Genomic DNA, 14,327 nt, shown 5'->3' on the forward strand with positions numbered 1-14,327 from the left:
ATTAAATATAGGTATATGAGGCCTATTGGTTTTTGTGAAAGAGATGGGGGTTGGAGGGGTGAGGAAGAACTAGGCATATTCTGTCAGTAAGACATCAAATATGGACTTTACAAACATCTTAGTATATATATGTTCTGTAACATTGTTTTATTACACTTTGTCTGAGAGAAAAAAAATTGAATTTACAATTTACTGCTACAGAACTTGACCTCATTTTAGGTTGCTGTGGATCTGACTAAAGCTATGAAAATGATCTAAGTAATCCCAATGAAAAGTTAAAGTTGAGGTTATGTATTGATTTCCTCGCCAGTGTTCATCAGTGCTTTTTCCATTATCCGTTTTCATTGATGTAGTCAAAACAAGGGGCTTTAAAAGGCTGCTGCGGTGAGTATGTATTAGGTCATATTTACACATTTAACCCCACTATACAATGAATGATTTATTTACTTAAGCTACATAAGTCGATTTGCAGGCTACATTGAACATTAAACACTATTTCACTGGCCGCTTAGAGTGCAATAATGAAGCCATACTCTATACCATTCTGTTATTCTAGATGTTGTCCATGGTGCTGATTTGTGGAGGCAGGTGCTGTGCAAGAAGTTGGATGCTATGTTTGTATTTGTATTTTGTATTTATTCAGGATCCCCATTAGTTCCTGTCAAGGCAGCAGCTGCTCTTCCTGGGTTCCAAGCATATTAAAGCACCTACATTACATATAAAACCAAATATAAAATCATATAACATTATTACACCATTACATAACTACAATACAAAATGTTCAATACCACCATTCAGCAATATCACAATGTATGCGTATGCATGTGTCTGTACCTTTGTGTGTCTCTTCACAGTCCCCGCTGTTCCATAAGGTGTATTTTTTGTACCTGTTTTAAAAAAATCTGATTCTACTGCTTGCATCAGTTACCTGATGTGGAATAGAGTTCCATGTAGTCAAGGCTCTATGTAGTACTGTACGCCTCCCATAGTCTGTTCTGGACTTGGGGACTGTGAAGAGACCTCTGGTGGCATGTCTTGTGGGGTATGCATGGTTGTCCGAGTGTGTGCAAGTATTCTAAACAGACAGCTCGGCACATTCAGCTTGTCAACCTCTTACAAAAACAAGTAGTGATGAAGTCAATCTCTCTTCCACTTTGAGCCATGAGAGATTGACATGCATGTCATTAATGTTAGCACTCTGTGTACTTTTAAGGGCCAGCCGTGCTGCCCTGTTCTGAGCCAACTGCAATTTTCCTAAGTCCCTCTTTGTTGCACCTGACCACACTACTGATCAGTAGCCTAGGTGCAACAAAAATAGGGCCTGTAGGACTTGCCTTGTTGATAGTGTTGTTAAGAAGGTAGAGCTTTATTATGGACAGACTGATCCCCGTCTTAGCTACTGTTGTATCAATATGTTTTGACCCTGACAGTTTACAATCCAGGGATACTCAAAGCAGTTTAGTCACCTCAACTTACTCAATTTCCACATTATTCATTACGAGATGTAGTTGAGGTTTAGGGTTTAGTGAATGATTTGTCCCAAATACAATGCTTTCAATTTTGGAAATATTTAGGACTAACTTATTCCTTGCTACCCATTCCAAAGATAACTGCAGCTCTTTAAGTGTTGCAGTCATTTCAGTCGCTGTAGTAGCTGACGTGTAGTAGCTGACGTGTATAATGTTGAGTCATCCGCATACATAGACACACTGGCCTTACTCAAAGCCAGTGGCATGTTATTAGTAAAGATTGAAAAAAGCAAGGGGCCTAAACAGCTACCCTGGGGAATACCTGATTCTACCTGGATTATGTTTGAGAAGCCTCCATTAAAGAACACCCTCTGTGTTATGTTAGACAAGTAACTATTTATCCACATTATAGCAGGGTGTGTTTTTCTAGCAGCAGACTATGATCTATACTGTCAAAAGCTGCACTGAAGTCTAACAAGAAAGCCCCCACAATAATTTTTATCTTCAATGTCTCTCGGCCAATCATCAATCATTTGTGTAAGTGCCATGCTTGTTGAGTGTCCTTCCCTATAAGTCTGTGGTCAATTTGTTTACTGTGAAATAGCATTGTATCTGGTCAAACACCATTTTTTTACAGAAGTTTACTAAGGGTTGGAAACAGGCTGATTGGTTGCCTATTTGAGACAGTAAAGGGGGATTTACTATTCTTGGGTAGCGGAATGATTTTAGCTTCCCTCCAGGTCTGAGGGTACACACTTTCTAGTAGGCTTAAATTGAAGATGTGGCAAATAGGAGTGGCAATATCATCCGCCATTATCCTCAGTAATTTTCCATCCAGATTGTCAGACCCCAAAGGCTTGTCATTGTTGATTGACAACAATGTTTTATTTCACCTCTTCCATGCTGACTTTACAGAATTCAAAAGTACAATTCTTGATTTTTCATAATTTTGTCAGATATACTTGGATGTGTAGTGTCAACGTTTGTTGCTGGCATGTCATATGTAATTTGCTTATCTTGCCAATGAAAAAGTCATTAAAGTAGTTGTCAATATCAGTGGGTTCTGTGACGAATGAACCATCTGATTCAATGAATGATGGAGCTGAGATAGCCTTTTTTCCCAAAATGTCATTTAAGATTCTCCAAAGCGTTTTACTATCATTCTTTATATCATTTATTTTTGTTTCATGGTATAGTTTCTTTTTCTTTTTCTTTAGTAACATGATTTCTTAATTTCAGTCCATTTGCCAATCAGTTGGGCTGCTAGACTTTTGCCATACCTTTTGCCATACCTTTTGCCTCATCCCTCTCAACCATACCATTTTTCAATTCCTCATCAAGCCAAGGGGATTTAACAGTTTTTACAGTCATTTTTTAAAATGGGTACATGCTTATTACTAACTGGAATAAGCAATTTCCTAAATGTGTCAAGTGCAGCGTCTGGTTGCTCCTCATTATGCACCAGACCAGCAAATATTCTTTACATCATCAACATATGAATCACTATAAATCTTCTTCTATGACCTCTTATGCACTATATTAGGCCCAGCCTTTGGAACTGGTTTTCCCTGATATGGCTACTATATTTTGATCACCACATCCTATGTATTTGGATAATGCTTTAAAGCAAATTTCTGCAGCATTAGTAAAGATGTGGTCAATACATGTGGATGATTTCATTCCTGTGCTCTTTGTAAATACCCCGGTAGGTTGACTGATAACCTGAACCAGGTTGCAGTCACTGTTTAGAGTTTGACGTTTTTTCTTGAGTGGACAGCTTAACGAGAGCCAGTCTATATTTAAGTCGCCCATAAAATATACTTCTCTGTTGATATCACATACATTATCAAGCATTTCACACATATTATCCGGATACTGACTGTTAGCACTTGGTGGTTTATATCAGCTTCCCACCAGAATGGGTTTAAGGTGAGGCAGATGGACCTGTAGCCATATTACTTCAACGGTATTTAACATGAGATCCTCTCTAAAGCTTTACAGGAATGTGGTTCTGAATATAGACCACAACACAGCGTTAGATAACGTTTTAGGCCTATTAATTGAAAACGTGTATATAGCCTATGTACTGTTAAATATGTCTATTCGACGCGCCTAAACAATTAAGAATACTATCACTGAATACATCACCAAAGGAATAGCATCTATTGCGCGCTGCTGTGCGGCTGTTGTATGGCGAGGGAATTTTGGAAGCTCGCGCTTTACTGTTTGTATTAATAAGATCCACTGCTGACGTCGAAGATAAAGACCCGACTGCCGTATTTTGACTGCAAGACTATGCTTCACATTTCAGCCCCGCTCTCATTTGTTCCAGCCTATACCAACGCTCACACGCTCTCTCGGGAACCGTTGGCATTAGCAGTGAGCGAGCGGGCATGAGTGACAGTCTGCAGTAGTTCGCTCGGGCTCCCAACCTCATATATCGCTTTGGATTAGCTATATGCTAATATCGATTAGAGAGAAGAGTAGCAGCGCGGTGCTGCGAGCCGACAGTGGAGGCTACCCGAGTCTGAGCAGGCTCCTCAACAGCCATGGCTGAAGGTGGTGAAGGGGAAGATGAAATTCAGTTCTTGAGAACTGTAAGTAGCCCAATGTCCGTTCGCTAATTTGTGTGGCAACCTGCCTCCTGTGTGCATTTCCAGTGTTGTATCCCATAAATGTCTATTTAATAGCCTACTGCAGATTATGCTTTACATAGCCAGATGGTTATAGGCTACATCTTGATTATGAAATAGTTATATAATGTAGCCAATAGGTCTAATTCAGAATACACTGTCTCCTGAACGTGAGCGCTTTTTGGGTAGCCCTCGATAACCCGCTCCTTCGTAAAACAGGTTGTCTCGGTAGCCCACGTTTTAATGTCAATGAATGCAATGGAATGCCGGAATGCCTAACCTTGTACTACTCATTCCAGATAATTAGACAACTCCTGTCTCACTTTCAGCCCACAACACTACTGCTTTGTTGTTGATTGCTAACTAGTACGTTTCCCTTTTCCAGGTGTAGCAATGCTGTCTACTCTATAGTTTAAAAAAGTTAACCTTTTGCATGTCTAGTTATTATTATTAACCTCAAATTCAGAATATGGTGTCTACCCAGGCAGATGAAGAGGCAGTAAGCAAAATGAAAAGCAATAGCCTAATGTAGGCCTAATATTGTTACGGTGATTTACTGTGATAGATGAGGCATTTGCAGTGGTCACTGACAGCACTTAGTTCTGGGTGCTCTTGCAGGGCTCTCCGTTCAAAATAAGGCATGTTCATTATCGGATGACAACAATGATTTGGGCAGTGGGCTTCCTCAGTTCTGATGAACCATTCTGTCAAGCTCACAGCACATAAACCCGGCTCATAATGTTGGCTGGAATGGAGTGAATGGAATGGTATCAAACACATGGAAACCATGTTTGATGTGTTCATTACCATTCCATTGATTCCGTTCCAGCCATTTACCATGAGCCCGTCTTTCCCAATTAAGGTGCCACCAACGTCCTGTGAGATAATGTGGTCCTATACTAATGAAAGTAGGGGTTGTAACTTGAGGACGAATGGCTCAGAGGAGCACCTCTCCTTATGGTCTACACTACTTACTACTACTCATCTTTTGGCATAGCAAGTTATGCTAGAAAACATAGCTTTATCTACAAAGTTGAGGCTAATATGAAAGACAAAACGAAAACCACCTCTTAAAGCATAAGCAAGTTCTTCTTGGTGATGATGTTGATGACCATGCTGACTTTGTGTCACTACAACTACAGGAAAACACATTTGAGAAATATCTGGGCTAAAAATACCCCACAGTTTAGGTAGGTGAAGGATATGAGGGCTGGAGGCCTTCCAGACTTCTGGACACCGGGAGGTGTTTGGTGGTTGCACATATCACAGTCAGTGGGGGTTTTCATTGGTTTTCCTTTATCAAGTTGCCTTAAGTGGGAGAATTTGATGAATTATTCACCATACCGTTGGAGGGTGAGGAAGGTTGGCTGTTATACTATGAAACCATAGACTTACATTTCTTTCTTCTCATTCAAAGGCATATTTAAACACCCAGTGGAAATGATGTTCAACGCAGTGGCATATTAAAGTAGATGAATGCAGAAGTGGAGAGTCTATTTACAACCCAAGAAGAGCTTAGTGATTCTACTTCTGTGCAGCTAACGTGTAAAAGTGTGGAACTTGGCAGACGCCAGACGTCCTTCCTCAATGACAACGTGTGAGACATATTTGACCTCATCAGCTGCTTCAGGGCTGAAATCCTAAAAATGCATTTCAGTTCCTATCTCATCCTTCTCCTGCACAGATAGTAGCCTACTCTCACACATTCCCAGAAGACAAGTGTCAGTTATGGAGCACCATTAACTGTGTGAAGTGACAAAGAGCTAAGAGGACATTGAGGAAAGAGAAGCTGAGCGAAAGATGCACCCTGCTATCTTGCTGTTAAGAGATTTACTTGAACATTAGCAGTGGGCTTAGTAAGTCCATGTTTGCATTGCTCTGGAAGCCTCCTGTATTCCCAGAAATGACAGTGGGTGGGGCTTAAAATGTTTCCCTGAAAAAGCTGATGCTTCCAATGCTCCGCAGGTCCCCATTCCTTGTTACCACTACATGCAGAGGTTGTTACATCATTATGCACACCGCCCCAAACAGTGCTGACATTTCAGCACTATTACTGCTTGGAGGGCTAGCACCTAAATGCCAGACAGCAGTCTGTACCTGTGATCTATACAGTAAAAACAATGGACATAAGTTCTGGAGTTGGCCCTTTGGGTTTTGCAACATGGGGTTTTGCTATCTGTGCTAAAATTATTTTTCTTAGCCTATCAAATTTGCCATGGCTGGTCCCACCACAGTTGACCTCTTTGGCAAAGTTCAAATGTGATGCTTTGAGTTGTGAAGGCACTGCGTCTTTAAGAAACTTAGCAGCTTGTTGCATCCTTCCGCAAGGGGCAGCAGCTGACTGGATGGGATGGGGACGGGGCCTATGTGCGGCGGCAGCGCGGTGTGTTGGTGTGGTGCTGCTGCAGAGTCAGGCTGCACCAGACATGCCACAGCAGAGCAGAGTGCAGAAATGATTCATCAGGCCAGGGTGCAGCTGAGCTGGTTTTGACTCTATTCTCTATACTGTTGCCAACACACACACACACACACACACACACACACACACACACACACACACACACACACACACACACACACACACACACACACACACACACACACACACACACACACACACACACACACACACACACACACACACACACACACACACACACACACACACACACACACACACACACACACACACACACACAGAGTCTCTGACTGATCTTGCCCTTGGATGAATATTCCCATTTAGCAGTAAACAGGCAGCATGTTTTCCCCGTACATCCACAATGTAGCATGTTTTCCCCGTACATCCACAATGTAGCATGTTTTCCCTGTACATCCACAATGTAGCATGTTTTCCCCGTACATCCACAATGTAGCATGTTTTCCCTGTACATCCACAATGCAGCATGTTTTCCCCGTACATCCACAATGCAGCATGTTTTCCCCGTACATCCACAATGCAGCATGTTTTCCCGTACATCCACAATGCAGCATGTTTTCCCGTACATCCACAATGCAGCATGTTTTCCCGTACATCCACAATGCAGCATGTTTTCCCCGTACATCCATAATGCAGCATGTTTTCCCTGTACATCCACAATGCAGCATGTTTTCCCTGTACATCCACAATACAGCATGTTTTCCCTGTACATCCACAATGCAGCATGTTTTCCCTGTACATCCACAATGCAGCATGTTTTCCCCGTACATCCACAATGCAGCATGTTTTCCCTGTACATCCACAATGCAGCATTTTTTCCCCGTACATCCACAATGCAGCATGTTTTCCCTGTACATCCACAATGCAGCATGTTTTCCCCGTACATCCACAATGCAGCATGTTTTCCCTGTACATCCACAATGCAGCATGTTTTCCCTGTACATCCACAATGCAGCATGTTTTCCCCGTACATCCACAATGCAGCATGTTTTCCCTGTACATCCACAATGCAGCATGTTTTCCCTGTACATCCACAATGCAGCATGTTTTCCCTGTACATCCACAATGCAGCATGTTTTCCCTGTACATCCACAATGCAGCATGTTTTCCCCGTACATCTACAATGCAGCATGTTTTCCCTGTACATCCACAATGCAGCATGTTTTCCCTGTACATCAACATACTGTCCTTTACTGTAGCAGAAGAACGATAAAGCGATGCACAAACAGACTTTTCTCTAGTAACAACTAAACAAAGTAATTTCCCCTGAGAGAGCAGAGGAATTAGCCTCTGGCGGCCTGCTCATCTAAAGCCATTCCAGAGAGAGGATTTCTCAGCCATGGGTAATTTGATGCTGCGGGAAGAGGAACAGCTCTTATTGTGAGCTCCGAGACTCACAGTGATCATTCTCCAATCTCTTGTTAAATGTTAAAGGGTGCTAGGGGGATAGGGGAGAGTATAATAAGGCTAAACATTTTACTGTAGTATGGTAGTTTTCTATTTGTAGATGTCCTGGACCAGCACCAGCATAGTGGCCTCATAAGCAGTCCTTCTGTAGCTCAGTTGGTAGAGCATGGCGCTTGTAACGCCAGGGTAGTGGGTTTGATCCCCGGGACCACCCATACGTAGAATGTATGCACACATGACTGTAAGTCGCTTTGGATAAAAGCGTCTGCTAAATGGCATATATATAAGATGATGGTACAGAGTCGTATGAATAAAATCTCTGTTTATATGGCATAATGGATCAGACTGTTATGTAAGAATTATTTAGCAAATGAACTGGAACAATAGTACGGTATGTCGCTTTTAATCCGTATCAGTAGCCTGTACGTGTGACATGTGTGTGTGCCACGGTTACTTAAGTTCCAGGTCCACCAGTTCCAGAGCCATTTTTGTCTCTTTTTGTATCATTATCAAATCATTTCTGGGTAACAGTTTAAGTTCCTTACTGTGATTGTTTTCAATTAAAATGGTCAAAAATAAACATATCGTTTTAGCAAAGATACATATCCCAAGCAAGAAATTAGCTGTGAGTGGTCTGAGTGGGGAGGGGAAAACAGAAAACTAGCTGTTATTGGCAGAGAGATTTGGAAGTGTCTTTCTTATTGGTCATTTAACTAATATACCACCTGTGATGTCACCAGGCAGGCCAAAACTCCATCCCACCAAACAAGTATTATTCCAACCCCATAGTGTGGAAATATATATAAATTACAGGAGTTCAAGTTTCTGACTGCACTGGTCCTTTAACACCCATGGGCTCTAACAGGGAGCTGATCTCTGGAGGGATGGAACAGTCTGCAGTGGGAAACAAGCCGTTGGCTTCCTCTCATCTCGTCCTCAGTTAGTTTGTCTGTTTGATTGTGCTGTGGTTCTGACTGGGGGCCTCTGATTTGTACATGCACCACGCTGCATGGGACCTGATCCACACATCTGATCACTAAGGAATAGAGATGGGCTGGGGCCACACCCCCCCTCCTCTGGAAGACCCCCTGCTGGGTGAAAATCAACGTCTTTGGCTCCATTAGCAGGTAGTGGGGGAGTGGTGGCAGCCGTGAAAAGGGCAGCGTGTGAATGTGACTAATGTGCTATGGCAGTGTTTGGACTGTTAGGTTTTATGTGGAGGGACTGTCTGACCTGGCGTACCAACCAGCTGTCAGCACATTCAGAGAGACAGGCATAATGAACCATCACTGCCCCCCTCCTAACACAAAAACAACTCCAGGTAAGCTGACTTGGCACCAACACCAAGCAGACGCTGGTGTTTAACGTCTGGCTAGTGAGTGTATTCTTTAATGGCTGCAGTGCTGGAGGTGAGCGCTTCTCTCAGTGAAATGCTTACTTACGGGCCCTTTCCATCAATGCAGAGTTAAAGATAAAACAAATAGAAATAGTGACATGAGGAACAAGTACAGTGAATAATGAATAACAATAATGAGTCAAAATAACATGGCTATATAGTAGTTCCAGTACAAAGTCGATGTGCAGGGGTACGAGGTAATTGAGGTAGCTACAGTATGTACATATAGGTAGGGTTACAGTGACGAGGCAACAGGATAGGGGGGGTAGATGATAGCCCGATTTGGTAAAAGACCAAGTCCATATTATGGCAAGAACAGCACAAATAAGCAAAGAGAAATGACAGTCCATCATTTAAGTCAATACGGAAAATATCAAGAACTTTGAATGTTTCTTCAAGTGCAGGTCGTAAAAACGAATAAGCGCTATGATAAAACTGGATCCCATGAGGAACGCCACAGGAATGGATGACCCCGAGTTACCTCTGCTGCAGAGGATAAGTTCATTAGTCACCAGTCTCAGAAATTGGTGCCCAAATAAATGCTTTCAAAAATGTTATCCATTATTTTACCAGGTAAGTTGACTGAGAAACACATTCTCATTTCCAGCAGCGACCTGGGTACTAGTTACTGGGGAGAAATGAGCCAATTGTAAACTGGGGATTATTAGGTGACCGTGATAGTTTGAGGGCCAGATTGGGAATTTAGCCAGGACACCGGGGTTAACACCCCTACTCTTACAATAAGTGCCATGGGATCTTCAATGACCTCAGAGACTCAGGACAATTGTTAAACATCCCATCCAAAAGATAGCACCCTACACAGGGCAGTGTCCCCATTCACTGCCCTGTGGTATTGGGATATTTTTTAGACCTGAAGAAAGAGTGCCTCCTACTGGCCCTCCAACACCACTTCCAGCAGCATCTGGTCTCCCATCCAGAAATTGACCAGGACCAACCCTGCTTAGCTTCAGAAGCAAGCCAGCAGTGGTATGCAGGGTGGTATGCTGCTGGCATAAACTTCAAATAGTTCAAATAACAGACACATCTCAACATCAACTGTTCAGAGGACTCAGGCCTTCATGGTCAAATTGATGCAAAGAAACCACTACTAAAAGACACCAATAAGAAGAAGAGACTTGCTTGGGTCAAGCAACAGGAGCAATGGACATTAGATCGGTGGAAAAGTGTACTTTGGTCTGGAGTCAAATTTGAGATTTTTGGTTCCATCCGCCATGTCTTTTTCCGACGCGGTGTGGGTGAATGGATGATTTCCGCATGTTTATTTCCCACCGTAAAGCATGGAGGAGGAGCTGTTATGGTGTGGGGGTGCTTTGCTGGTGACATTGTCTGTGATTTATTTAGAATTCAAGGCACAGTTAACGAGCATGGCTACTACAGCATTCTGCAGCGATACGCCATCCAATCTGGATTGGGCTTAGTGGGACTATCATTTGTTTTTCAACAGGACAATGACCCAACACACCTCCAGGCTATGTAAGGGCTATTTGACCAAGAAGGAGAGTGATGGAGTGCTGCATCAGATGACCTGGCCTCCACAATCCCCCGACCTCAACCAAATTGAGATGGTTTGGGATGTGTTGGACCGCAGATTGAAGAAAAAGCAGCCAACAAGTGCTCAGCATATGTGGGAACGCCTTCAAGACTGTTGGTAAAGCATTCCAGGTGAAGTTGGTTGAGAGAATGTCAAGAGTGTGCAAAGCTGTCATCAAGGCAAAGGGTGGCTCTTTGAACAATCTCAAATATAAAATATATTTTGATTTCTTTAACACTTTCTTGGTTACTACATGATTCCATATGTGTTATTTCATAGTATTTAGGTCTTCACTATTATTATACAATGTAGAGAATAGTACAAATAAAGAAAAACCCATGAATGAGTAGGTGTTCTAAAACTTTTGACCGGTAGTGTGTGTGTGTGTGTGTGTGTGTGTGTGTGTGTGTGTGTGTGTGTGTGTGTGTGTGTGTGTGTGTGTGTGTGTGTGTGTGTGTGTGTGTGTGTGTGTGTGTGTGTGTGTTGGGTCAGTATGCATGTGTTTGTGTGTTTTGTCTGTGGGCATATATTGTGTGTGTGTTTGGGTGTTATTTTAAGAATGTGTGGGTAGAGTCCAGTGTGTGAGCATGGTCAGTGCAAGAGAGTTAGTGCAAAAAAGGGTCAGTGCAGTGCAGGTAGTCCCGGTAGCCATTTGATTAGCTATTTAGGAGTCTTGATTATCAGTGGCATGGCTTGGGAGTAGAAGCTGTTCAGGGTCCTGTTGGTTCCTGACCTGGTGCATTGGTAGCGCGTGATGTGCGGTAGTAAAGAAAACAGTCTATGTCTTGGGTGGCTGGAGTCTTTGACAATTTTTGTGGTCTTCCTCTGACACCGCCTGGTGTAGTCCTGGATGCCAGGCAGCTCAGCCTGTATTGGTCCATAATTAACCACCCTCTGTGGCGCCTTGCGGTTGGGTGCCTTGCAGTTGTCGTACCAAGCGGTGATGCAGCCAAGATGTTCTCAATGGTGCAGCTGTAGAACTTTTTGAGGATCTGAGGGCCCATGCTAAGTCTTTTCAGCCTCCTGTTGTGCCCCTTTTCACAACTTTGTGGGTATGTGTAGACCATGTTAATTCCTGGTGTTGGAGTTGGGCGCGACCACACAGCCGTGGGTGAACAGGGAGTACAGGAGGGAACGAAGCAGACACCCCTGATGGGCACCCATGTTGATGGTCAGCAATGGTGGATATGTTGTTGCCTACTCTCACCCGTCAGGAAATCCAGGATCCAGTTTCAAAAGGTGTTCAACCCCAGGGTCCTGAGCTTAGTATGAGCTTGGAGGAAACGATGATGTTGAATGCTGAGCTGTGGAATTGTTGGGATGGTATGTGAATTGGATTGGATCCAGGGTATCTGAGATGATGGTGTTGATGTGAGCCATGACCAGCATTTCATGGTTATAGATGTGAGTGCTACGGGGTGATAGTTATTTAGACAGGTTACCTTGGTGTTTTTGGGCATGGGGACTATGGTGGTCTGCTTGAAACATGTTGTTATTACGGACCGGGTCAGGTTGAAAATGTCAATGAAGAGGAGGCCATTTCAAGCTTTTTGAAGTCAATAGTTGTTTGGATCAAATGACCCTTGCTCGAACCCAGGCTGTATCACAACCGGCTGTGATTGGGAGTTCCATAGGGTGGCGCACAATTGGCCCAGCGACGTCGGGATTTTGCCGGTTAAGGCCGTCATTGTAAATAAGAATTTGTTCTTAGCTGACTTGCCTAGTTAAATAAAGGTTTTTAAAAAAACAAAAAAATGTGAGGGGTGGCAGGGGGAAAGGCTCCCTCACTGGGCCAGAGGAAATCAAAGGTGCCCTTAAATTTGAAATTTGTCATTTAGCAGACACTCTTAACCCTACTTGCTCCTGTAAGTCGCTTTGGATAAGTGCCTTGCACATTGACAGTTTTCATTAAGTTGGCTTGGGGATTCAAAGCAGCGACCTTTCGGTTATTGGCCCAACATGCATAACCACTAGGCTACCTGCCACCCTTGATGCACTTTTCCTGGGCAGTGCTCACTAGCTAGTGTGTACTCTGTGTCAGTAAGGATCCTCAGCCCTCGTGACCTTTTAATGGGAGTGGTTCGATCTGGAAACACATTGTCAACCTCCAATGTCATTGAAATCACCCATGTGGAGTTCTGCCGTTAAATTCTGTTAATATCCTTTATGATCTTGTTTAATGAATCCAGATCATTTGGATGGTTACTTTACAAATGAATGTAATGTACAATTCAAGTTCAAGGTTCATGTTTGTGTAAAATTACATTCAATGAGTTCCATATTAGTGTTGTCTTTTCGCAAGCTTTCTGCATAATTATTTCGAAATGACCAAGTGATTTGTATTCCGTTGAACAAATCATCCCTGACTTTTAAAAATTGATATCTGGTTGCTCTTTTCTCCAAAAAGTGGTTGTCATGCAGGTGCTCTTTTTCTCTGCTGCAATTAAGCATGGATTTTCTAACCTACACTGAATGTGAAAAAAAATTGAAACACCTCTTTCAATGACAGACTGACCAGGTGAATCCAGGTGAAAGCTATGATCCCCTATTGATGTCATCTGTTAAATCCACTTCAATCAGTGTAGGTGAATGGAAGGAGACATGTTAAAGAAGGATTTTTAAGCCTTGGGACAATTGAGAGACAGTCTGCCATTCAGAGGGTGAATGAACAAGACAACATCTTTTAAGTGCCTTTGAACGGGGTATGTTAATAGGTGCCAGGCGCACCGGTTTGAATGTGTCAAGAACTGCAACGTTGCTGGGTTTTTCACGCGCAACAGTTTCCTGTGTGTATCAAGAATGGTCCACCACCCAAAGGACATCCAGCCAATGTGACACAACTGTGGGAAGCATTGGAGTCAACATGGGTCAGCATCGCTGTGGAACGCTTTTGACACCTTGTAGAGTCCATGCCCCGATGAATTGAGGGTGTTCTGAGGGCAAAATGGGTGCAACTCAATATTAGGAAGGTGTTCCTAATGTTTTGTACACTCAGTGTATATCCATATTACCATATTGATTTCCCCTATGATTTCCCCTATTTTCCCATTACTATTTACACATTTCCTAAAAGTCATTAAGCATTTTTTCAATGGTGCACATTTAGAAAGAACTTGTAGAAACAGTGGGGGCTCATTTTGGGGTGGAAGCAGTGTTCAGCAGAAAGCTGCTCTCCTGTGTTCCCACCGGGTGGAAGGAGACAGACAGATAAGATAGCCTACAAAGGGAATTAAGCCAGCAGCAGAGCCAGAGATGGCCCTGTGAAAGGTAGCTGTAATTAGCTATTGATCCAGCCACCAAATGAAGAAATTTCCTGATCAGTCTGAATGGTATGCAGTTAGCAAGCCTGATTGATTTGTGTTTCAGAGCATGAATATTTAATCCAGGAACTAGATTTACCTGTTGTTTAGATGCAAGAGACCTTTTCTTCAGC

At 42.9% G+C, this 14,327-nt stretch overlaps 1 protein-coding gene across 4 annotated transcripts in view; it reads left to right on the plus strand.

Moving 5' to 3' along the window:
* Positions 1-3,718: 3,718 nt before the first annotated feature.
* The window catches only part of LOC124046431 (ryanodine receptor 3-like), a 179,850-nt gene continuing 169,241 nt past the window's right edge, over positions 3,719-14,327 (plus strand). For all 4 annotated transcript variants that reach the window (XM_046366785.1, XM_046366788.1, XM_046366787.1 and 1 more), the window contains exon 1: positions 3,719-4,066. In XM_046366785.1, the coding sequence (XP_046222741.1) occupies positions 4,019-4,066 (48 nt within the window). In that variant the 5' untranslated portion in view covers positions 3,719-4,018. The remainder of the gene's footprint in view (positions 4,067-14,327) is intronic.

This window comes from Oncorhynchus gorbuscha, linkage group LG10, assembly GCF_021184085.1.
Source record: "Oncorhynchus gorbuscha isolate QuinsamMale2020 ecotype Even-year linkage group LG10, OgorEven_v1.0, whole genome shotgun sequence".
NCBI lineage: Eukaryota > Metazoa > Chordata > Actinopteri > Salmoniformes > Salmonidae > Oncorhynchus > Oncorhynchus gorbuscha.